The sequence below is a fragment of the Danio rerio genome, chromosome 6 (assembly GCF_049306965.1).
Source record: "Danio rerio strain Tuebingen ecotype United States chromosome 6, GRCz12tu, whole genome shotgun sequence".
Lineage (NCBI taxonomy): Eukaryota > Metazoa > Chordata > Actinopteri > Cypriniformes > Danionidae > Danio > Danio rerio.
In genome coordinates, this window is record NC_133181.1 from 39,626,395 (window position 1) to 39,654,242 (window position 27,848).

The 27,848-nt window shown below is 35.0% G+C and overlaps 1 protein-coding gene across 12 annotated transcripts in view; it reads left to right on the forward strand.

Annotated features, from left to right (window-relative positions):
* The window catches only part of negr1 (neuronal growth regulator 1), a 349,508-nt gene that overhangs the window by 125,584 nt on the left and 196,076 nt on the right, over positions 1-27,848 (forward strand). For all 12 annotated transcript variants that reach the window (XR_012407321.1, XR_012407318.1, XR_011015800.2 and 9 more), the window contains 2 exon segments: positions 2,733-2,853; positions 13,255-13,403. Coding sequence is in view for 3 of the 12 variants with exons in the window: in XM_009302511.4 (XP_009300786.1) it covers positions 2,733-2,853; positions 13,255-13,403 (270 nt within the window). In the remaining 9 variants the exon portion in view is untranslated.

Sequence of the window (27,848 nt, forward strand, 5' to 3'; positions counted from 1 at the left end):
ACATTGTAAAAGCGCTATACAAATAAAGCTGAATTGAATTGAATTGAAAATTGAATTAAATAGAGTGATTTATACCTGACATCCAAATGGAATTTAATATATGAAAATATATGTTATTATTAATATTTAAATAATATTTAAATTATCTATAGTTAGTTAGTTAGTTAGTTAGTTAGTTAGTTAGTTAGTTAGTTAGCAAAAAACTGTACAATTTATGTAAGCTTATGCATTCATATATATAGGCCCTATTGTAATATGCGATCAAGTAAATGACATGTCAAAGTACACCTCAAATAGTGTTTGCGTCAATTACAGCATTATGCTAGTAGGTGGCGACTGAGTGACTGAAATGTATTTGTCATTGAATCATTCATTCATTCAGCATCAGGGCCACAGGTGACACTGAAATATTTTGATTTGAGGCTTGGGTTAAAAAATAAAATAATTTAGTAAACATTATTATTTAAATGATTTTGAGGGATTGGTAACTAACATCCACATGGAATTATTTATAGAATTATATTAGAATACAAATGTATATCTATTATATGTTATAGAATAGTGTTATTATTTTAATAATATATAGCTGTGTACAATTTTAGGAAGCTCATGCCTTTATATGCATAGGCCCTATTGTAATATGTGATTGTGTGTGTCCTGTGAAATTTATCTGATACAAACATTCACATACTTAGATAAAATGTACAATTTGGATATAAACACTGCTATCTATGGTTGTGTTTAAAATCAAGTAAATTACCTATTAAAAGTAAGCTGACACCTCATAAAGCATTTGTAATAGTTACGTTATAATGCCAGTAGGTGGCGACTAAGAATCTTTAATGTATTTGTCATTCATTCATTCATTCAGTCATTCAGAACCTAGGGACACTGGTGGCACTGAAACATTTTGATTTGAGGCTTGAGTTGAAAAAAGAAAACTCCTTTAGTGAACATTATTTAATTGGTGTGATTTGTACCTGACATCCAAATAGAATTTAATATATGTAAATATCTGTTATTATTATTATTTAAATAATCTATAGTTATTTAGTTAATTAGTTAGTTAATTAGTTAGTTAATTAGTTAGTTAGCAAAAACTATGTATAATTTAAATCACCTATTGAAAGTAACCTGACCCCTTAAATAGTGTTTGTATCAATTACAGGATTTTGCCAGTAGGTGGTGACTGAGTGACTGAAATGTCAGTGAATTATTCATTCATTCATTCATTTAGCACCAGGGCCACTAGTGACACTGACACATTTTAATTTGAGGCTTTGGTCAAAAAAATATATCCTTTAGTGAACATTATTTTTTAATTCGAGTGATTTGTACTTGACATGCAAATGAAAATGAATCGTCCTTGACTAAAGGAAAAACTTTATTCATTATGAAGGCCAAGGAAGAGTCATGTTTTTTTTTAAACTACAAACTGATTTCTTTTAATTGTCAGTGAATATTTTTTCTCTATTACACCTTGTCTTTGAACTATAAATGCAGTGACATTTTTCATTCCTCATGCTTATTTTTAGAAGCCTCATTTTTTTAAATGCTGCAAATTACTTTTGATATGCAAAGCAAGAAAAACTCTCACTTCCATGTGCAATGTGTAGAAGCTCTTGCCTTCATATTTGTTAAATGATGCGATGCATCTACAGTGCATGACATAACTTTGGAGCCCGAAGTCAAACATCAGTCTAAAAGCGCGCACACACACACACACACACACACACACACACACACACACACACACACACACACTTATTTCTGTTCTCAACACAATAGTGGGGAATTCTTTTTCAGCCTTCAGATAACATGAAACACATTACAGTGAAGGCCTGGAGAACTTCATACCTTCAGCTGTAGGGTTATAGAAGAGAATGTCAAAAATTCAATCTGGAAAAAATAGTCTGAACACAGACCTCAATAACTTGCAGGTGATTTTCGAAGAACGAGTTGCCTAGAATATAAATGTCCCCCACTCAAATTCAGACATAGCAAGTAATTTAACGCTAGCTAGAAAGACATAAGTGGATCACCTGCTTGAAGGGAGTTATTTTCAGATTTTTTCATACCATATTTAACTTAGTATTCCACACAGGCCTGCTTTATTTGTGTGTATATTAAGTACGGTGTTATTTCGTTCATAGCCTTTTTTCTGTATGTCATTTTATATTTGAACGCATGCCATTCTACTAGCTGACTCTGTTTACCCCTGCGATAGAAATGAAATACAATGAAGATTTATGTATGATAAACATTTCTTTTCTTTTCTACCTCCCCATTGAGAAAGGTTGTTGCTTCTCGGCGGTTTAAAAAATAAAAATTCAGCCTGTAGTTAAAGCTCACTGGAGAGATTTACACCGCATTTGTGGACATGAAAGGACCCTCATTTTACATGCACATATTCAGAGAAACCTTCCTCAGCTCCCCAGCCTTTGAACAGCCATTAAACAATTTATCACCGAGCAGTTCATTTCATTTCGCTAACCCTTGGGACGAATAGTATTTCTCAGCATTGCACCCATAAGATTTACACGTGTTGACCACTCCGAATCTTATTGCTAATTCACTCCTGCCCCTTTCACACAACTTGTAAATGAAAACTTTTGCCTTTTAGAAGGCTTTTCCTATCGGGCATCGATTGGGGTTGGTTTATTTTGAGTTTGGCTTATTATGAGTGTTCACTCTTGCCCTTAATCACATTGGTTTTTATTTTCTTTCTGTAGTTCCTCCAGCAATCCATGAGATGAAAAGTCACGGGGTCCGACCCGGTCAGGTTGCCCTGCTGAGATGTGAAGCAGCAGCTGTCCCTTCTCCAGTTTTCGAGTGGTACAAGGGAGAAAAAAGGTAAAAAAAAAACAAAAAAACAAGCATGATAAATGATAAAAGCTTTCATTTCATTAGCTTAGCAGTACAGCAACCATTAGTCATACATTATGCATGTTAAGTAAGTTTATTTATGAAGCAGAATGCACTATTGAGAAGCTTGATGTGGGGTTTGCTTTTTTGTTAAACCAAAAATCAAATTTTACGATCAATATTCATTTGCGCTTGCTACATTTGTATGATCAAACTGTACAGCAGTTTTCGAGAGTTTTCCTTCAGATTTAATCACCAAAAGCTGCATTACAGTCTTCAGCGGTATTAGTCTAATAGCTATGGATCTGCGGCTTATCAAATATTACAAAGTGTCTTATTAAAGAGTCTTCATTTCGGGAAGATAGTGACTCTTGGCACACAGCGTAAGCTTGTGGAAATCACTTTTTTTTTTTACAACTTAACAGTCATTTTTAACTTTTAATTAAAGTCATACACTTCTGGCGAAAATAATCTTTTTCCAAAGAGGTCTGAAGCAAATTGTGCCATTTGAGTCATTTAGGCAATTATATCCTAATTGATCATTCAGTGTTATATATTATTTTAAGAGCTGCTTCGAACTTATTAACAATTCATTAGTCTGTAGTGTTTTTTTTTTTGGATCCCCCATATATTTTTAAGGCTTGGATGTGTAAAAACGGCCCATTTTTAACTTTGCAGATGGTTTCTGTCAGCTGTGGATAAGTATTAACATATAATGTACCTTTCCTTTACTCTTTGCATTATAAAGGTAGATACAGGTTGGCCACAGATGGCTGAGTAGATGTAAGTGAGATAAGTTCAGTTGCCATTTAATATGCATGAATGCAATGAAGGATGCCAGTTGCAATTAAATTTGCAAATATTTAATGCTGTCAGCGCAATAAAAAACACTGGCACACTACTTACAGTTAACATTTATTGACTTTTATTTCTTTTTGGCATTTTATTATTATTTTGCAGTGCTCTGGCATACATTTCTATTGCATATGTGTAAATGTGTTTTCAAATTTCACTACCTTTTATTAATGCCTGTCACAATGCCTGAGATTATAGTGTTTAATAATAATAATAATAATAATAATAATATGTGCTACATTTTGTTTCGTTTAATATTAAACACTAAAATACAGTTTACCAGTTTACAAATTTATTTGATCATTTTTAATCAAGACTTTTATGGGACATAATGATATTAATTTATATAAATTTAATGTACAGCCCCAAATCAGAAAAAACTGAGACAGGATGGAAAAGACCAATAAAAAAGTAAGTAGTGATTTACAAATTTACTTGGACTTGTATTTTATAGCAGACCCTATGAACACAAAATATTTCATATTTGTCTGTTCAACATAATTTCATTTGTAAATATACATCCTTTCCTGTCATTAAGACTTTCAACATATTCCAAAAAAAAGTTGAGACAGGAGCAATATAGGGCTAGTAATTGGTTAAATAATGATGTGATTTGAAACAGGTGATGTCAACAGGAGATTGTAATTATGATTCGCTATAAAAACAGCATCCAATAAAGCTCTAGTTCTTTAGGAGCAATAATGGGCTGAGGATCGCCAGTTTGCCAACAAATACATTAAAAAAATATTGAAATGTTTAAAAACAGTGTTCCTCAAAAAAAGATAAGAAGACATTAAGATATTTCACCTTCAACAGTGCATAACTGTAACAATTAATAAATTCAAGGAATCTGGAGATATTTCAGTGCATAGAGGACAAAAGCGCAAGCTTAAGCTGAACAACCGTTATCTCCAATCCCTCAGTCAGCACTGCATCAAGAATCATTATTCAACTATAAGCAATATCACCACATGGGCTCAGAACTACTTTAGCAAACCTGTATCAAGCACCACAACATGTTGTTACATCCACAAATGCTCGTTAAAACTGTACTCTGCCAAAAGGAAGCCCTATGTTAACTGTGTCCAGAAGCGCCATGACTTTGCTGAGCTCGGATGCATCTGGGTTTGACCATCACACAGTGGAAATGTGTACTGTGGTCAGATGAATCAGTTTTAAGGTATTTTAGGGAGAAATGGACACTGTGTTCTGGTTGTGGAAAAAGAGGATACAGGTACTTCACTGGCCTGTCTGCAGTCCCGACCTGTCTCCAATAGAAGTCGTGTGGCACATTTTAAAGCGCAAAATGCCACAACAAAGACCTGTATTGTTGCCCGCAATAAGACTTATTTGCCGGAAGAATGGGACAAAATTACATCTGAAACACTTCATTGATTGGTGTCTTCAGTCCATAAACATGTTTTAAGTGTTGTACAAAGGAATGCAATGCAAAATGTTTTTAATGTTTTTACAGTATCACCTTTTTCTGATTTGAGGATGTAATAACATATATGAATGTGTACAGTTGAAGTATACTGTTGAATTTTTTTTTTTTGATTTCCCAAATGATGTTTAACAGAGCAAGGAAATTTTCAAATTATGTCTGATACTATTTTTTCTTCTGGAGAAAGTCTTTTTGTTTTATTTCACTAGAATAAAAGCAGCTTTTAATTTAATTGACTACCTTTTCATTATGTTTGTGGCTGTTTTTGCCCCGGTGACTTGCAACGACATGGCACCATATAATCATGCATTTTTGATTGTTGGTTTTCCCTGTTGGGAAGAGTTAGCTTTTTTAATTTTTACTATTGATCAACAGTTGCAGTGCAAAAAAGCTTAGTGTTTATTCCCACACACTATAATCTGCTGCTTTACTCTAAAGAAAGTCATATAAAATCCAGAAACTTTTTTTTTGCCTAGACCTATCTAAAGGGTTAATGCTGCCAACTGATAGTCAACACCAAAAATTACACATTTTACCTCTTCCCAACAGGGAAAACCACCAACAATCAAGAAATCATGATTCTATGCTGTAATGGCTTTGCTTTTAAAAAATGGCACTATAATTGAAGTCAAAAACAGCCACAGACACATGGGTTAATTTAAATTTGCTGTTTTTTGATGAAATGGTTTACATACAGTTTAACGGCCGGTAATAAATATTTATGGCCAGTATATTTTCTCATGTCAGCTGCCATTTTTAGTCTTTGCTCTGGGTGTATGTATTATTTTTAGATTCGTCCACTTACAGCTCTTTCACTGTGTGCCTGTGAGTAATTTTCATAAGTACATTACATAATTCATAAAGCACATTTTTTCGTAAACTTAATATGATTAGCACACTTAAGGCTGAAATCACACACGTTTTGTGTGGAGTCTATGAAATGCAGAAAACTGTGCTGAAAAAAAAAAAAAGAAAAATTTTTGAGGACTGAATTGTAATAATCAAGAGCATGTTTTTCTGTGTTTAAAAACAACCAGATTAATCAAATGTCATAAAGGAGTAAAGAACTCTTGAGTTATCTCACACTAGTTATCTAATATTTCTTCTCTTCATACAAATCTGCTCCTGAACATACATATTTTTTTTAAAAAGTAAAAAGAGATACCTATTGAGAACCTATACAGTATATAAAGGTAATCCATGCTACTATCTTAAATCTGCATTTTAAATACATATTTGTATAACCTCATCACTAGTAAAAAGGCATTCTAAGTCTTTGCGCCAATCAGTGTTGACTCAAGTGGTGGTTCTTGAATTTAAATACCAAATTACCCCATTACCCGTCATTTACCCACTCTTGCTGAGTACGATCTGAATCAGCAGTTCACACTGTGCTAATTGTAATTATAGGCTTCAGTCAATTTATTCAAATTGCAAAGGAGGCTTATTGGCATTGGGTCTGTACTCTGCTTAATCTAAGGCTTTACATTGAGCATTGTTGCTAAATTGTCTGTTTTACTGTATTTGTCTGAAAGCACAGGCTTGAAGCTGAAGCAAAAACAGTGAGGTTCATGAAACAAAACATGAAAGAGAAATGCTGAACAATTCAACAAGAACCATGCAGAGAAATCATGAAAGAATTATGAAAAATAATCAAATTTTTAAATTTAATTTGTTCAAAGATCATTTGTTTTGTGTCTGCTTAAAAGTAAATTTACAAAATGTATATGTATCATTATTATTAAATATATTACATATTGTTATATAGTGAATACTCTCACTGCCCACTTTATTAGGTACACTGCTTGTAAATGCAAATTTCTGATCAGCCAATCACATGGCAGCAACTTAATACATTTAGGCATGTAGACATGATCAAGACGATTTGCTGCAGTTCAAAGCGAGCATCAGAATGGGGATGAAATGGGATTTAAGTGACTATGAATGTGGCATGGTTGTTGGTTCCAGACGGGCTGGTCTGAGTATTTCAGAAATTGCAGATCTACTGGTATTTTCATGCACAACCATCTCTATGCTTTGCAAAGAATGGTCTTGGCATACTTTAAGTTTATTAGTACCAATTGAGCATTGTGTCAACACCACAGCCTACCTGAGTATTGTTGCTGACCATGTCCATTCCTTTATGACCACATTGTACCCATCTGCTGATGGCTACTTCCAACAGGATATCGCACCATGTCATAAAGTGTGAATCATCTCAGTCTGATTTCTTAAACATGATAATGAATTCACTTTACTCAAATGGCCTCTACAGTCACCAGATCTCAATCCAAAAGAGTACCTTTGGGATGTGGTTGAATGGGCTGCACATCATGGATGTGCCGACAAATCTGCAGCAACTGTGTGATGCCGTCATGTTAATATGGACCAAAATCTCTGAGGAATATTTCCAGTACCTTGTTGAATCTATGGATGAATTATGTAGGCAGTTCTAAAGGCAAAAGGAGGTCCAACCTGGTACTAGTAAGGTGTACCTCATAAAGTGGCCGGTGAGTGAATAATAAGCATGTTATATAAAATTAAATGGCTTCTTTAATGATTCATATAAATGTTGTAAAATACAATGTCAAAGTATGGTTGAAATAATGTTTTCCAAGTTTTAAATGTATTTTTTACATTTTTAATGTTAAAATAAAACAACATACTTGTTCCGACCTATTAAAATATTTAAAAGTGATCATATTAAATATCATTATGTTTTAAACTATTAAAAGGTCTCATGAAGTGCTTTAAAAAATACATTTTTATTCAATGTTTGACGTAATCTCAACCAAAATACAAAAAGAGGGTTGGACATAGCGTAGCCCCTCCCCCTTTTTAAAAGCAGCCAATAGTGTTTTGTTGTATCACCACTCTGCCAGTGAGAGGGGTTGCGCCCAAGTGAATCAAATGAAAAGTAAATGAGCATTTGATTGGTTATGATTTGATGGGAAACTGAAGTATGAGGCGACGTGAATAAACAGCTTTACATGTTTATATCTTCCAAATGTGAATTTTGTAACTCTTTTTGGAGCACACTAGCTTATAGATATCCTAAAAACTAACAATGCTGATACTAACTAAAAAACTTTATTTTAATTTTATGGGACCTTTACAAATATTTGGCTGACAAAATAATTATTTAATACATGTTTTGATTCACCAAATATCACTTTCTTAACTCTTCTGAAACATTTGCATTGTGTTGTCTAAAAAATAAATACAGTCTAAAAACCTCCGAACATGAAACTTATTTCTTGTTATTTTGACTAGTTATCATTTTGTTGTCTCTAAATGACAACATTTTTATTTGAACAAAGGTTTTACTCAAACATATAGCATATATACATTATAAATCCAGAGAAAAGGAGAACTCCAAGTGGTCTCTTAATTCATTTCGATGCAATAAATTGGTGCAAATGGGATTCTTAGGTCTTCAAATCAAATACGTTTGCTATAGAAAATGCTTTTAAAAATTGTGACTCTCCAAAACAGAAGTTTATTTTTCATCTGCAGCATATAAACACTCAGACATAATAACAGAGGCTGAGCAGAATGATAAAGCACCCTTTTCTATTTTTTCCTCTATTTCTTGTGTGTGTATAAATGCCCATAACCCTCAGATAAAGGTAGCAGTGGTCTTTTGTTTTAGGAAAGTTTTGTTCTCGTTTAAGTAAGTGTCAGCAGGAGACAAGCTGCTAGAGAGTTGGGGGACAAAAGGTCAGGCATGGCTTTACCTGTGAGAGTAACGCGGATGACCCCAAGTCAGGACTCTCAAGAGCAACTGCTGCTGAACTCTAGACCTTGACAAAACTACAAGCCATGTGCAAATTTTTCTGCTTCCGATTTTCCCATTGGAAATTCCCTCGGGACCTGGGACAGTTGTAACTTTTTTTGCATTTTCCATCACAACACAAAGACTACCATATATCTTACCTGCCAGCATTTGGTGTGCGAAGCATTAATATGTGTCAGAAACAAAAAGTATAAACAAAAATATCTAGTCCAGCTAAGACCAACTTGTTTATATCTGTAGTCAGTGAAACAAAAAACTAAGTTTTAAGTTAATTTCTTCTATTTATATTTAATAAACACTAGTGTTTAGGATTGGTAAGATTAAAGAGTCTCTTATGTTCAGTAAGGCTGCATTTTTTAAAATAAATAATACAGTAAACTTTACAATTTGGAACTTCAGCTAAAATATCTAAATTATAATGGTTTTCTTTGTTAATATACTTTTTTGTTACTCCAGTCTTTAGTTTCACATGCTGATTGTTAATATACAATTACAGTCAGAATTATTAGCCCCCTGTTTATTTTGCCCTAATTTCTGTTTAAAAGAGAGAAGACACATTTCTAATCATAATAGTTTTAATAACTCATTTCTAATAACCGGTTTATTTTGTCTTTGCCATGATGACAGTAAATAATATTTTACTAGATTTTTTAAGACATGTTTTTACAGCTTAAAGTGACATTTAAAGGCTTAACTAGGTACAAGGCAGGTTAGGGTAATTAGTCTAGTTATTCTATAATGCTGGTTTGCTCTGTAGAAAAAATAAATATAGCTAAAAGGGGCTAATAATTTTGACCTTAAAATGTTTTGTAAAAAATGAAAAACTACTTTTATTTTAGCCAAAATAACGCAAATAAGACTTTCTCCAGAAAAAAAATATTATCAGACATACTATAAAAATGTCCTTGCTCTGTTTAACATCTTTAGAGAAATATTTAAAAAAAGAAAACAATTTAAAGGGGGTTTATTAATTCTGATTTTAACTGTATATATTAAATTAAGATTTAATAAATATATCAGATGAAGTTTTATCCCTTTTCTTTTTTTATTTTGTAAGAAAGAATAGAAAATTTAGTGTTAGAATAGAATAGAATAGAATAGAATAGAATAGAATAGAATAGAATAGAATAGAATAGAATAGAATAGAATAGAATAGACTACAAAGTGGTTAGTGGTTAAAGACCAGAGCATTTTAATAACTAAATAAAGAAGAAAATGAAATAGTAAGTAAATATTAGTAATATATCAAGTTTTGATGAAAAACATCTTAAATCTTTTATACATTTTAAGACCAATCCTGATTCTACCTCTAAGCTCTTCCCCTTACCTCATTTTGCGTGTTCCCGTGAAGAGGTAGGGGTTTCCAAATTCTCTTTAGCTTGAAGGCGTAGGGCTAAGGGGAAGAGGTAAATAGCCCTTCGAACAAAGATTTTTCAGGACCACACTCGAAATCAAGGGGTAAGAACATTTCCCAGAATACACCAGCCACAATAGCAAGATCGCAAGGACCTGGAAGCAAGAAGATCCTCAAATTAGTATTTTTGTCATTATTACGAATGTTTACAACAATCAAGCACATGTTTTAATATATTCATAACCGCGTTCGTGTTTTACGTAATGCTTTTGAAAAAAACGTTAAAACCGCTAAAATAAAAACCGCAAAATGTTGCGATTTATAATCCATAATCATAACTGTATAGCAGTTCCACAACATAATGACACTTGAATACCCTGTCAGTAATGTCTAGTGGCTGGGAATGAGCTTTTTACAGTGTCTAGTATACTGTTAATGTTGTTTATTGTGTGTTTAAATAAATGAATATGGCCACTGTGTAAATGCGCAGTATAGTTATTGCCACATTAGATCGTTATGATAATATATGTCTTCAGTTATTTCCTGAAGATAAATCTAAAAAAATAGCACAACTGAAATAACTACAGCAGTCGCAGTCGTCTGATCTCATATGAAGCAAGAGATCGCGATGACATATGATGATGTGTGCAGGTGTCTAAGTGCTGTCCCAATTCTTTTGGGTAAATTTTAAAGCCCTTCCCCTTCACCCTCGTTTTTAAGGGAGAAGGAAGAGGTACAAAAATAGAATTGGGATTGGGCCTAATCATCCTTTTTGACAGTTTAGCTCAGTAGTGTAACCAAATTATTATTATTATTATTTATTAAAAACAGCATGTACTCTGTCCGCGTGTATAAATGAAAAAGTGTATCTAAAAAATGTTACACTTTCTGTTAAAAAAAGATAAAATTTATTTTTTGTGTGATTTACTGTTTTTATATAATCTTTTTAAAAAGGTACAGAATATTTTGTGAAAATATAACCTTGATTTCTTTAATATTGACTGAGTTAGGCCATGTCAAAGGTTCACTTCATTTCAGACTCAGAAAATCTTCTTTTTGAGAACTTTCTCAACCTTATATTTACAACTGCAACGCATCTAAATCATAATGTTAGATTTTGCTGTATTTGGCTTAATCATTTTTGGGTGGCTCGGCAATCTATTAAAAGCAAGTAAGCTGATCAAAGTTCTTACGGGAAGAAGACTTTATTAAAGACAATGATTAGTGCAGTTCCTCAGCATTAATGTTAACCCATCGGTTTTCAAGTAACTAAACCCAAAGTACTGTCTGTGAGACACTTGTTTATAACAAAGGATATGACTCCCAGGAGATTACCCAACTTATTTGATTGGGTCACAACTCTTAAATACCTGTAGGCCATTTGGTTCACACTTTTCAGATGCAAATACTTGTATGCATGTGAAGCAAGCCATATAATCTATCTATTATCATATAGCCATGTACTGTACCAGCTGAGATTCCCCCAATTGCAGTTTTATATGACTTATTTAAGGGACAGGTCTTTAAGTTTTTTAAAACAGGTCTTATTTTTATAATATGATGGTGCAAAAAGAATAAAAAACAATTAAACTATTGTGCGTGGTACAGACCCTTTATTTGTAAAATCAAATATCAATCAACAAATGTTAATACATATATGAATTAAATACTGATCAATATGTGACATGAAACTGTAAAACATCATCAACCTCTTTTAGGGTTATCAAAGATAATAATGACATGATAGCTCATGATAGCTACAGTAAGCTGTAGCATTTAATAACAAAGAGTTGAATTAAATGCATAAAATAGGCCCATAATAGCTAGACTCTACCATGGTTTATTACACTGTATTATTTTCAAAATACATTTACTATAATGTTTTTTTATGTGTTAGCATTACATTGGCCGGATACACAGAAGCTCGCATTTACTACATATTCAGCTATGGAACGCTATGTCATAATTTGGGATAGTTCTACCTCTATGTATATTACATTAAATGTTAATAAATTGCTATCTGTTCCTTTGGAACTGCTGACCTAATTATTTCATGGTGCATCTGCTATAAAATAAACTTAAAATAATCAATTACCTTTACATTTGTTGAGCTTTAAAATAAAAAATAATGCGGAAAAGGCTAAACAGAAAGCAGAAATGGGATAAAGTTGCAGTTTTCCTGTTGTTCAAAGGACTGATCTGATGTTCGAGCATGTGGAACAGTGGTCTCAAATTCTATTCCTGGAGGGCCGCAGCTCTGCATAGTTTAGCTCCAACCATCTCCACCTCACACCTGCTGAATAGTCTCTAGTAACCTTGATTAGTTGGATCAGCTGTGTTTAATTAGGGTTGGAGCAAAACTGTGCAGAGCAGCGGCCCTCCAGGAATCGAGTTTGGGACCTGTGATGTGGAGAGATGTTAAAATATTATATTAATCTGTTTGCAATCTCTAAATGTATTAAAATATTCCTATGACAATCGCGAGGTGTTTCTGTACTGAAAGTAAACCCAGAGACGATTGAAATCAGTTTTCAGGTAGCAAACCTATGCTTTGTGAGTGTTTTTTTATGCAAATAAACTAGACGCAGTGTTGATAACATGGTTAATTTAAGTATTTATCATGTTATAAATGTAGATATAGTACTATATATATCACAAAACCTTGATATCTATCATGTACAGTAACAAACTGAAATTGCATATCGACTTGGACTATCTTGATAATGCAACTTTAGCTGGGGTTTATATACACACACACACACACACACACACATATATATATATATATATATATATATATATATATATATATATATATATATATATATATATATATATATATATATATATATATTGATGGATGTCTTCTTAGGATGTCACACAGCAGCACACCAGTGTCCTTGCCTGACAAGTCATGTCAGTTTACTGTTTGATTTTCAGGATCAACATGGGCCAAGGAATCGTCATCAATAACCTCAGCTCCAGATCGGTTCTCACAGTGAAGAACATGACACAGGACCGCTATGGCAACTACACCTGTGTGGCTGTCAACAGGTTGGGAACAGCCAACGCCAGTGTGCCTCTGAATCGTAAGTAACAAGCATTACTCTCCCATGGCTAACTCCGGTTGTGCTGCAAGTTGCTCTTTCACAAATGCTGCAAGAAAACAACAGTTTTGCCTATACGTTACTGAGGAAAAAGGAGATGATGCCGATCATTATTTTGAAGTCTGAAGATTTCTGTGAAGCTTAAAATGAGATGGAATTTCTTTAAGCGGTCTGTTTGAAATGCTTAGTGTTTTTCTGATTCAGTGGTCGCTGAGTCAATAAGAGAAGTGGGCTAACAAGATAAACAAACCAATAAAAAATAATAATAAAAAAACAGCAAATAAAACAGTCGTAGACTTAAAAGTGGCAGATGGAAACGTTGAGTCCTCTGCTTTCAAACGAAGCGTATCAAAGGCCCAGCTGAGATGAAAATTCTAGTATCTTTCACGTTCTGTTGAAGACCGACAGACTGTGATGCAGGAAACCCAGAATAGACCAGAAAGCTGCATCTTCTCCTCCCACCAGAGTAGCTTGGCACCTTTTATTTTCCTCATCGCTAATGAAAAGGAAACCTACCCTACTGTGCTCCTAATGAGAAATGGCAAGCAATTCCTCCACGTCTCCACATCTGTAGAGATTGCAAATGCTGGACGTCGTTGCCTGGGACTAAATTGCTGTTATAATATTGGTCAATAAGTATTGATGAAGCAAAGGTGGATTCAGGGACACATTAATATTTAATGGAGGACCTCAACCTCAGAGACAAGGTGTGGAGTACTAATCAAAGTGCAGTGTTTGATTTTCTCCTCGGCTTGAAGAAACCTATCATTTCGCTCTATTTATAGTCCGGCGTGTGATTTCCGCCCTCATATTTTAGACCTTGTATCGATCGAAAAGTGTTTCTTAGATTATTTCCACAGATTTGTTTTGTTGTCTCCTCATCCCAGACAGTCAGCATCCCCCAGCCAACCACTAGAGTCATAGAATTAACTACTTTCCTCCCTGTGGAACCGGCTGGGTCATTTATTGTACTGTACGTCTGCCAACATCAAGGTGATTGAGTGCTTTTGGCGTCTACAAAGGGTATTTAGCATAGTGAAATGCTCTTTAATGGCGGAGATGAGCTCCCATTAAAGGTCCTCTATAGCAAGGTGAAAGTAAAAGAGGGTAAGGGTTATTATTCCATTTCGTTAGGATCTTTTGGTGGAACTAGAATGTCAGAATTCTGTGTTTTGACTAAAGGGTGGATTTTTTTTCTTTTTCTGTTGTTTGCTTATTTATTAGCAGTTCTTAAAGGAATAGTTCACTCCAATTAAAACACCTAATCATTTACTCATTTTCTTCTGTGAAACATGAGAGTTGTTTTTAAATCTATAGACTTACTTTTTATGTACAAAGCCTGCAGGCACAGGATGTCAACATATTGACGCTGTACCTTAATGTCATGGGGATGTTGGATTTTGTTTGGTAACCCAATTTCAGGCCGACGTCAATGTCAAACGTCCAACCTTAAATCAATCAAATATCAACATCTAACCATGTTACACCTTGACGTTGTGTGGACGTTACCACAATGACATTTATCAGATGTTGCATTTTGGTCACTTTCCCACACAACCTAAAATCAACCAAATATCAACATAATTTTATGTCATTATTGGATGTCAAAATAACTTTGCCCTTGGACGCTCCATAGACATTGAATTTTGGCCACCTGATGTCATGACCTAAATCTAACCTAATAATAACGTCTTATGATGTTGTTTACCTGCTGGGAAAATAAGGGATGAGCGATATTGGATTACATATCGTATGCTGATGTTTTTCAAGAAATTGTGGATGATAGTGCCAGACAGAATCAGTGGATATTTTTTGCTATTTTTGCACAAAATTTTGTAAAAAAAAAAATAATAATAATAATAAAAATAAATAAATAAATAAATAAATAAATAAAATCTGTGTATTTAATTTAAATTATTTTGGCAGTATAGTAACTAAAAACTCAAAACAATTCATTAAAATAATGACTTTTGAACTTTAATTTAAGATTTACAATGCAAATACAATTAGATCCATTTGTTTGCTAAACAAAGCAAGTCTCTCAAATAACATACAGTATCCATGAAAATATAGAAAATATTACTTTACAAATTGTATTGTAAATAAATCATATAAACATTTGAATAATACTATATAAAATGACTGAAATCAATGTTAATAAAACAAAAACAAAACCCCAAAAAAATCAATAACAGGGTGAGAGTGTGGTAAAACTTGAAAATGTGGTAAAAATCAGTTGAGGACTTTTCAATCTGGATTGCTTTTCAAAACAATGCGATTGGGTTTAGGGAAAGGGTGGACAGGTCAATCGGTGCTTTTTAAAATAGTATTGGTTTGGTTTAGGGAAGAATTGGGCGTACCGGTATGTCAGTTAGTCAGTCGACAGCGGCTTCTGGTGGATTTACACGAGAAGAGCACGCGTGGATGGCACTCATGAGAGAAATTGGATGTCTGAATAAGCCTACACAGTGGCCCCTGGTGGATTTGCGAAAACAAAAACTGCAAAAAAAAAAAAAAAAAAAAAAAAAAACATAGCTCCTGGGATGTATTTTACACTGTCCGGAAATGTATACAAGGGTTTGTAATCAGAATGAGTCTGGGTTGGTTATAAAAAGACTCTGTGATGGGTTAAAAAATCTGTGGACCTCTTGATATCTTTGCTTTTTTTGTTTGGAAAGTGTTTTTCTCGGTGTATTCCAATTTTACAAGTATTTACAGGATGTTTTTTTAGGTTATTGCTTCTGACCATTAAGTCATATCAGACTTGGGATTTTTAGTTTAAAACCTTTTACATTTAGACAACAACTTGATCGCTGTATGTCCCCTGTTCACACAAATTTGCAAAAAATGACTGAAAGTTCTGTATTATTGACCTCAGGACAGTAGTTGGCAGTATACAGACATGTAGTCTGCCAAATTATTTTGAATGTCAACTATTCACACATGCCTATGGACTGAACACACAATCTGCATGCAAATGGCTTCAATGTTTTTACAAAACCAAGTTTTTCTTATATTAAGCAGAGAACAGAAAGGTATCATATTAAAAAAATGTTGAAACACATTTTTAAATGTGTGCGTTGTAAGGCCTCTAAAATGATGTTGTTACGTATGTAAATGAACAGTCAAATTGCATCCAGTTTGAGTTTAAAGAAATACTTGAAACATACAGGCAAAAGTTTGCTTTAACAGGTAAATATTGCAGACACAGTTTTATTTGTCTAAGGCAAGTGGTTCCCAAAATGGGTTTTTTTTTATTGGATTATGACCCTTGGGATAATTACATTATATTAAAGACACAGCAACAGTGTCAGATGTAGCAGATTGATTTTATGGCGCCAGGTTAAACTTTCTGGCACATTTACAGCACTCACATACATTTTTTTTTTAAATTTAACAAAAAAAACACTTAGGCCTATTGTTGTGTGTGCGCTGTTGCATATTTCTATATTTATAACCACCTCAGAGGATATTGGGGATCACGAGTCTCTGGCATTGGTATTTTGGGGGTCGTGGGCTGAAATGTTTGGGAACCCCTGGTCTAAGGACATATCTGTAACACTGTACATTGCTAATAAATTATTTTGTAAAGTGTTCAGCAAAAGGTTTTGAGAAGTCTGGAACATCATGGTGATTAATTAATAATACAGTTGTTAATTTTTGGCTGAACTATCCCTAAAATGTTCCATCAAAATAGAAAGGATACACACTGGCCCAGTTTTACGCATAGAGAGCTTGTGTACGAATCTCAATTCATCACTCTTTCCCTCATTGTTTCATGCTTTATACAAAGCACATGTTTAAATGTAAATCCTAACAGCAGAATTAGAACGTTAACTGACATTATGCTTAAGAGATTAAAATTTCATTAAGAAAAAGTGCACTTTCATGAAACGCTGGCATTGATATGCACTCTGCTAATGATGTTACTGTCAGATATACTCTGAGATCGAAGCACATGTTTAAAACTGCATTATTTAAGCCTTACCAATTGCCAAATGACCCCAATATAGCTAATGGCCTTGCTTGCAATAGTGGAAGAGAGATTCTCTTCTGTAGATATAAAAAATGCATGTCAAAGCAACACTCTCAGTCAGTCTTTGTTTTCCCCCAACATCTCAATGGGAATTCATTAGTGCAGAAGATATTAACTCTGAAGGATGAGTTTAGTACATATTAGTAATTGACTATAATGGAAATAATCTCACAGAATGCTGAGTTTTAGTGCATGCAGCTGCAAGCGATGATTGCGTAAATTGATAAACATACATGAGTTTCAGCATCAGTGTATGATAATATTCATTCATTCATTTTCATTCATTTTCTTTTCGGCTCAGTTCCCTTATTAATCTGGTGCCGCCACAGCTTTATTAACCGCCAACTTATCCAGCATATGTTTTACGCAGCAGATGCCCTTCCGGCCGCAACCCATCACTGGGAAACACATACTCATTCGCACACATACATACACTACGGACAATTTAGCCTACCCAATTCACCTGTATCGCATGTCTTTGGACTGTGGGGGAAACCGGAGCACCCGGAGGAAACCCACGCAAATGCAGGGAGAACATGCAAACTCCACACAGAAACGCCAACTGACCCAGCTGAGGCTCAAACCAGAGACTTTCTTGCTGTAAGGCGACAGCACTACCTACTGCGTCACCTTGTATTATAATAGTATATTTATTTATTAATTCATTTTTAAGACGAGCTAGGTCGCTGGGCCAGCAGTCATAAGAGAGAACCCCAGACTTTCCTCTCCCCAGACACTTCCTCCAGCACCTGCAGGGGGATCCCAAGGCATTCCCAGGCCAGCCGAGAGACATAGTTTCTCCAGTGTGTCCTGGGTCTTCCCTGAGGCCTCCTCCCAGTGGAACATGCCTTGAACACCTTCCTAGGTAGGCGTCCAGAAGGCATCCGAAACAGATGCCCGAGCCACCTCAGCTGACTTCTCTCGATGTGGAGGAGCAGCGGCTCTATTCAGAGCTCCTCACCTTATCTATAAGGGTGAGTCCTGCCACCCTGCGAAGGAAACTCATTTGAGCCGATTGCATGCGAGATCTTATCCTTTCGGTCATGAACAAAAGCTTGACCATAGGTGAGAGTAGGAACTTAGATTGACCGGTAAATTGAAAGCTTTGCCTTTCAGCTCAGCTCCTACTTTACCTCAACGCATTACTGCTACCGCTGCACCAATCCACTTGTCAATCTCACGTTCTGTCCTTCTCTCACACGTAAGCAAAACAAAAGATACTTGAATTCCTTCACCTTAGGTAAGGACTTTCCTCCAACCTGGAGATGGCAAACCCCCTTTTTCCGGTGGAGCACCATGGCTCCGGTGCTGGAGGTGCTAATTCTCATACCAGTCACGTCACACTCAGCAGCAACCCCCCTCCCACCACCCTCTCCCCCAACCCATCTCTGGGAAACATACATACACTCTCATTCACACTCATACACTACGGACAATTTAGCCTACACAATTCACCTGTACCGCATGTCTTTGGACTGTGGGGGAAAACGGAGCACCTGGAGGAAACCCACGCGAACACAGGGAGAACATGCAAACTCCACACAGAAACTGAGCCTTTGCCAACTGACCCAGCCGAGGCTCGAACCAGCAACCTTTTTGCTGTGAGGCGACAGCACTACCTACTGTGCCACCATGTCGCCTCAACAGAATAATAATAATAATAGTATATATATATTATATACAAAAAATGAATTGTTACAGATTTGATCACTGAAAAATTATATATATATATATATATATATATATATATATATATATATATATATATATATATATATATATATATATATATAATTTTTCAGTGATCAAATCTGTAACAATTCATTTTTAAAACCTTCCTGACCATTGTCTGCCAACACCAGTTGACTTAACAAGCTCTTTTGGGAAAATGAAATCTGTAGGCATTGGGCAAAGGTGATCAGTTTAGCGAATGGATGTCTTTTTAATGCTGCATTGAGAAAAATGGGGTGATGCGTTGCACATGTGGTATGAATTAGAGCGACTTGACATTTACGTGGCACTTTCTCCATTACTCAATGTCATCATGTTTGATTGGACTTTTGGCCCCTTTTGCAACTGGCATTAAACTGCATTTTTGGAGATCAGATCACAATTTGATAGCATTTGACCTCACAGGAAAAACCCAGGAAGACATATTGTCATTGTATCACTGAGGCCACATTTCAAAACAGTCATCTATGACTAGTTTAAATAGGCGCTCGATATTTTTAATGTAACATTGATTTGACAAGAATTTATTTGGCTTATTTTGCTGTGTCGTAGCTTCTTGTGTTATTTTTTTATTATTATTCGGTTTCACACTGTGGTCTTGCAATCTGGTCGGCCAATTTAATGAACAATATCCTATGAATTGTTCCACTGCACTACACTTGAAATCTCTCATTTCTCTCCCCAAATCCTCACCCTCTCGTCTCTCTGCCCGTCTGTTTTCGCGTGGGTGCTTTAAAACTTTATTTTCCACCCTTTTCTTCACTCCTAATCCCTATTAGCATCCTTTACTGTGGGAATGTTTCAAAAGCAGCCAAACGCAATAGACCAAATGGCTTTTTTTTCTGTTTAATCTGTGAGCGTTTTGATTTAGTTTCACAAATTTGGTGAATGATGGAAAATATTCTGACTAGTGCAACCTCTGATGTACTGCGAGGTACAAATGTAGTTAATTTTATCTACAAACCAATTGTATGTTAGTCGTGCATAACCAGACTTTCATATTCACGGCAGAAGATCTGAACTCTTTTGCAGATTGGCTGAATGTAAAACACTAATCATAGTTTGCTTTGTTAACACTTGTGTTTAGGGGTGTGAAAATCTCTGTATCCACTCCCTATAAAATAAGAGACCATCAACTGTTGGACGTATTTGAAAGAGTTGTTGTAAACTACACAATCCATGATACATGCTAATTGTCTTCGTCTTTCTTATGAGTCTTGAAAGCTTTGTTTCCTGACAGATTGGTGAAGAATGTGACACATGTCTTGGAAATTCAACCAATTAGATGACTTTGAAGCTCCTGAAGTGTTTCCAATTTCATATAACATCTGTGGCCAGTTATTGGGCCTGACATGTGAGGCTGCGATTGTAAATCTGATTTTGTTCCGAGTTCATTTCAAATGTGCTTTTAAATCATACACATTTCCGATATCTGGACATCCAACCTTTGATTAAACACACATATATGATTCCACTTGTAATTCCAAGCCACCACATTGCAAGGGTGATGCGTTTGATCACAGTAAGCTTTTTAATGCTGCATTATGAAGCAGAGGTGCTAATTCAGGGGGGTGCTAAGAGGTTATAATTCAGGGGCGTTAATAATTCTGACTTCAATTGTATATATTAGATCTTAACAATCAACATGTGACGCTAAAGACTGGAGTAACAAAAAAAAAAATAAAATAATTATATAGCCAGAAGTACAAATGGCTGCATTTCGTCTTTAAAACGAGCGCTACAGGGCGGTATGAAATCGTTTTTTTGTTTATGTATGGACGGCTTTTTCGATATTACTACTTGCCCAGTAGCTCGCCATGTACATTGGCAAACTTGATACGCAGAGAAGAGTTGACCACAACGAGGTCGACTCCGGCAAAGAACGGTTCCAGAAAGTGGGTAAGAGAAAAATACAAGCCAAAAAATAAAATAAACAAGTAAATAACAGGATGAGAATGTGGGAAAATCTAAAAAGATGGTAAAAATCTGACGAGTGCTTTTTTATCTGAATTGCTTTTTAAAACTGTCGGTTGGGTTTAGGAAAGTGGTGGGTGGGTCAATCGGTGCTTTTGAAAACACTATTGATTGGGTTTAGGGAAGGAGAAGTGTGGGTCAGTCGATTAGTCAGTCAGTCAGTCAGTGGCACACGCGAAAGAAATTTGAGATCTCAAAAAGCATAAAAAGCAACTTTTGGTGGATTCGCAAAAAAAACACAAAAAAACATAGCTCCTGGGACATATTCGGGGCTCTTCAGAAATGTAAATAGTGGTCCTGGGTTAAAATAATTTAAGTAGAGTAATTTTCGGACAGAGATTAATACAAACACAGATATACAAAGACAAAAATGGTTTATTAATTATAGAGTTATTAATTTTGTTATTATTTTTTATTTAATAAAAACAGAGAGAAGATTTTAACACATTTCTCAACATAAAAGTTTTAATAACTATTTTCTTTTGTCTTCAGGTCATTGTTGTAATATTTTACTACATAATATTTATTTTCTACACTCTCAGAAATAAAGGTACACGAGCTGTCACTGGGGTGGTACCTTTTGAAAAGGTTCACATTTGCACTTAAAGGTTTCATATTGGTACCTCAAAAGTAAATATCAGTACCTAAAAATTTTAAGAGGAACACCTTTGTACTTTTTAGCTACTAAAATGTACCTTCAAGGTATTATTATAGGTCTATATATTATAAGGACCTTTTAGGTACAAATTAGTTCCTTTTGAAACGGTACCACCCCAAAGACATCTCACGTACCTTTATTTCTGAGAGTGTATAGTAAAATACAAAATAAAGTACAATTAATAGTATTAAATAATCACTAATACTATTATTCAGCTTAAAGTGGAATTTAAAGGCTTAACTAGGTTGATCAAGTAAATAAGTCATTGGATAACAGGGGTTTGTCCTGTAGCCAATCAACAAATATTTTAAGGGTGCTAATAATATTGACCTTAGCAGTTTTTTTTTTTTGTTTGTTTTTTGTTTAATTTTTTAAATTTTTATTTATTTACAATTTTATTCCAAATAAACTAAAAGAAATAAGACTTTGTCTAGAAGAAAAATAGTCCAGAATTGACCAGAAAATGTAATATGAAATACTGTGAAAAATGTTCTTTCTCTGTTAAATGTCACTTGGAAAATATTTGAAGAATAATTAAAATTTCTCTGGAGAAAATATGAATTTTAGTCTTCAACTGTATATGAATAGCAGTTGTGTTAAAGGTTTTGTCTGATGGACCCTATTCTGTTGAGAGATTTGGTGAAAGATTTTCCCCAGTGTATCCATTCTGTCAAATGCTGCACAACAAACACCATTGACAGGTTTAAATGAATGACGTGAACCATGTCAATATAAAGCAATCACTAACAGGATAATTTTAGACAGTGGTTTGGTTAAAAGATTGAATCTGCACTAAGACTAAAAGAAAGGGTAAAAGCAATCTGATTAAATGCTAACTCCAGATGTAAACAATGCCAATGTGTTCCTTAATTTTCATTCATGTGGGTCTACATATATTTTGGATAATGTTGGTGCACATCTAAAAGTCATCTTTGATTTTGATGACTGCTTTGCTTGAGTTCCAAATCATTCATTAAAAAGGTGTGCGTGTGATTTTCATCTTAGGCATTACTAAATGCAGTGCGTTTTTCTGGAAATACTGCAACGTAAATGTGTTAGCACAGCCCAGCTCTCCACTTGTTTTTCCTTGCATAACATAAACAAGTTTGTACGTGCGAGGTAAATGTGTTTCACAAGTTGTCTCAATCAAGGTACATTTGATTTTTTTTCCCCCGTCCGAGATTTCTGCAAATCTTTCTTCTCCATTTTGCTGTCTTGACTGTAAGGCACAACACAGAGGAGCAAAGGTTTTGTTGTCCTTAATTGACAGATTCCGTCTGCTCTGTAATCCGAGCTCTCTTCCCCCCCTAGTTTTTGCTTATAGCGCAGTGTAGGCTTCTGCGAATAATCTCCTCCAACCTGTCATCGGAGTATGACTAAAACAGACTAGAAACACTCATAGCCCGAAGAAGCTCTCAGCCTGCCTTGATAAAACCTCCACATCTTGAGCAGGCACCGGCTAATGGAAGCCTTGTTCATTTGCCATGCCTATCAATCACAACCTCGGTGTCATCTTTTCATATATCTTTCTTTTTTGCCCTGCTTTTCCTTTACTGAGATGTGCCGGATGTTGTTGTTGCGGTTACCATACTGTGACCCCCCCGTGTGAGTCACAGGGTGGAGGCATAAAAGAAGGGATGAAATGGAAGGTGAACTAGAACAGAAGATATGATGTCAATTTATTCTCATGAATATCGTTTCTCTCCAGGCTGGGAAACTCATGCATTCATCTTGCCGCTCAGCCAGCCCTCCTGATCCTGTTCTTATTTCCCCATCAATCATATATCAGGTTGCCTCCCCTCCCCCCTGAGCACCTCTACGTGCACTGTAAAGAACTGCCACATATAGACTGTACACAATTTATGCTGATGTATTTAAGTGCTGCGTTGAGTGCCAATAGATTATGCATCTGATTGGCTGGCATATGCATCAATATAGTTTGCTTCTTCTAAATGAAAGGGAAAGCACTATTGCAATCAGTCACAAAAGATTAGCATGATAAGTGAATGCCAGGTTTTCTGGAAGAATAAGTAAGATCAGACTACCGAATTCAAAGAATATTTCAGTTTTTGCACATACATGAAAGTAGTCATGTGCATAAATATGCACAATATTCTTATTCTGGCCACGTTCACAAAACACCATGAATTATTCTGTCTCTGAATTTATTATGTGACATATTATTAAATATGATTGCAATATTGATTTGGATGGGGATAAAAATTGCTAGATTCCCCTTGATATAATATTGCAATAATGCTTTTGTGCGTTGTTATTTTTAATTGAGATATTCTGCAATATAGTGCAATGTATTACCTTTTTCCAGCTTCCAATTATGTCCCCAAAGAAAACATCCATTTTGACTAAACAGAAAACTTGATCTCACTTCAATTTTACTGCTGCAAAATGGGCTTGTCAGGTAGTCAAAATGTCCAACACTTTAATGAAAACCTGTCATAAATGTTATATGCACCTTTCTGTGATGCTGCCATCTTTATTTGACTAATTATTGCATGCTGAATTGACTCATCTCAACAGAAATAACCCAACATCACTGTAAAGAAATTCATTTTATTTTTCATCTAAATAGTCAAATAAAGTAATAGCGATGAATATTCATATGGGGTCCGTGTATTAATGTAGTGTGTATTTATATACAGTTGAAGTCAGAATTATTAGCCCCCTTTTGATTTTTTTTCTTTTTAAAATATTTCCCAAATGATGTTTAACAGAGCAAGGACATTTTCACAGTTTGTCTGATAATGTTTTTTCTTCTGGAGAAACCAGATTACCCTAACCTGCCTAGTTAACCTAATTGACATAGTTAAGCCATTAAATGTCACTATAAGCTGTATAGAAGTGTATTGAAAAATATCTAGTAAAATATTATTTACTGTCATCATGGCAAAGACAAAATAAATCAGTTATTAGAAATGAGTTATTAAAACTATTATCTTTGGAAATGTGCTGAATTTTTTTTTTCTCACTCTTAAATAGAAATTGTGGAAAAAATAAAAAGGGGCATTAATAATTCAGGGGGCTAATTATTCTGACTTCAACTGTATGTGTGTGACCCTGGAACACAAAGCCTAATCAGGGTTCAACGCTTTTTATTTGCCCTAACAAAATTTTACTAGCCCAACAAAAATAAGGTTAATAGCTAAAATAAAATGAATTCAAAAATGAAACCCAAAGAGATATATATAAAATATAAATATAAATCAGAGAGAAAGATTTTCTCATAGCATCATTTCAGTTGTCAAGTTTTGTAAAAATAAAAAATAAAAATCTATTGAATTAATCTATCTATTAAAAAAAAAACGTTGAGTAGAATTATGCATCATGGCCTTAAATTAAATAAAGAAATAACAGATGAAGCGAGACTGCACTCAGATCATGAAGCAGATCAATGTTGATCTTTCTTTTGAGGTGTCAATGCAGAGATGAACAAAACATTACGCCTAATACAAAATATTATAAGATTAAAATAAGGAAAATTATCGGATGGTAATTTCTGTAAATTTTCTAACGGATAAACAGCACTCCGTAATATTTCAGCATGCTTTCACTTTCCTATTCGACATGAAAGGCACATTTGCCAGTATGAATGACATCCCGCGCTATTAATAATTCTCTCTTCAAATAGCCGTTTAAATGGCTATTACACAACCATAATACGCTGTGATATAGCCTGGTTCGTTACTTTCTCACTACAATCGATCTGCTCCAGAGTTCGTTTCAATTGAGCCGAGACTACCTCATTCAGGCAATCTTGGACTGATTGATTTGCATTGGAATCGATCATGATTGCAGGATTCAAATATGCCAAACAAACCGCATCAACTGGACAAATGAGACCAGTTCCAAAATAAATGTCTAGGTGTGAAAGCACCCCAAGACTGAATTTGCACGCAATTGAAAAACAGTTGCAGCAAAATTAAACTTTAGCGACAATACAGCATTGGCTCTATCGGTCCAGTAACAATCTTGTCTACTGTTTCGAGCATCTCGCACGCTGGCCCTGGGTCTTTGGGCAGTGCTTATTGTCGAGCCCTGCTAATGTTGTACTTGTATATTTCTGGAAATATACAAAAAATTTTAATTATTCAAGAGTAAAAAAATGTTATTTTATTTGTATGCCAAAAATGATTAGAATATCAAGTACAGATCATGGTCCATGATCACATTCTGTCGCAATTCTTTATATTTAATTCCCCATCAATCATGTATCACTTGGCCCTCCCCTACTATTACCTTAAAATACCATGAACTAATCTATCTCAGAATGTTTTAAACACTTCTGCTACTTCTTCCATCTATGCATGTATTAAACACTGCACATTCTCTTTATACACATATACTCATTCTCATTAAGTATGTACAAGAGTGTTTTTATTATTAAAAAGACACATAACTGTTTAGTAAGAGGACAACACTGAACTTTTCACACTGACCATAATTTAAAAGCATCAATGTGCGATGCAGTGATGCTTCTTGATCAAAAAAGTAGATCCTTATGGAATTATTCACAACAGATAGGATCGCGACACAACAAATCAGTGAAATGGGCTGCCTGGTCAGATTTGAGCTTTAGATCATGTGTCCAAGGCTGGAGTGGACAAGGTGAAGCTAAAACTACTGGCTTGTGTGAAATGTATTATATACTGTAAGTAATCAAGTTTCTCTCTCATTCACCCCCAGTTCAAATGCCTTTGTGCTTTCCACATGTTTTGCTGGCTATAATTGCATTATATAAGTACCTTTGGAATACAGGTCGCTGCACATTTAAGATGATATTCTTGAAAATATGGTAATGACATTTGGTTTGTTTCAGGATACTGCACCGTTCGCAGCGGTCTCTTTGATAAAGCTGAAATGGATATAATTAATGTCATGAGCCTGTCCAAAAAGATATAAACCAGAAAGGAAGCATAATATTCAGTTCTGCTTATGAATATCAAGTTTGCTTGCTACTGAGTGCCTCAAACAAAACTCTTTCTAATTTGATGCCAGTAGCTTTGCAAACTTTGTCAAATCCGGTGATTTGATCTTCTTAAAAAGCGCTTATTGTATCAGCCTTTAGTCCCAGAAGCTGCGTAAAACCAGCCAATCAGATTAGAGCTTGCCAGACTGAGAAAGTGCTCTCCAGTTTTTTGTGCTTATCCTTCAGACAGCCGGTGAACGAAGTGGATTGTGGCTGTGCCGTCTGAGGCTGAAACTACAAATGTACATATTACCAGTTGCGGTGTTGTTGTTGTTCGCTCTGTGCACACACCGAATGAGAGATTGATATTATGCTGGGTGTTCTTGCTGACGTTGCGTTTGGTTGTCTTTATATGCTGTGGTTTTGAAGCCGTAATCAAATTCAGTCTGCTGCTGAAAAGGACAGGCGAACAGATGGACTGACATTTATCTTTCTCATTGACTTTTATCTTGTATTACAACAGTCATCATTTTGACGTCTTAAAGGGTGCCGCCTCGTCGTTTGTACTGTGAATATTCAGCGAGCAGGTCCTTGAAAAATAAGGTGTTTGTAATGCAAAGATTCTGTTTTGGCTATAAAACACCTCCTGTCCAATCATTAACGGAGGCAGCGGTTAAAACCGCCTGGAGAAATAGGCAATCCTTGCGATGCGTCTGCCCATGCATGAAAGATAGAAGGTTTAGCTGTTCAAGGATGCAGCCGGTTTTCCTCCATCAGTACTGTGCATTGTGCTTCTGAAGATTAGAGAAAATTAGCCCCTTCAAATAATTCATTTTGACCTTCAAGTTTTAAAATCCATCGTTAAGAGCTTGGCATAAAATAAATGAATTCCTGCCCAGCTCATAGTCTTGTTTTTAATTTTCATTCTCATATTTTCAAAGTGGGCTAACAATGCAGAGAAGATAGCACTCCGTTTGGATCTTGACGTTTGTGTGAATTGTATAGAAGCTCGATGTTCCTCTCTTTGTGCCTTTGAAAAGAAAAAAATAAGATGTTATTATAGAATGAAATGCAATTCCTCCCACCATGATGGTGTTTCTTTTC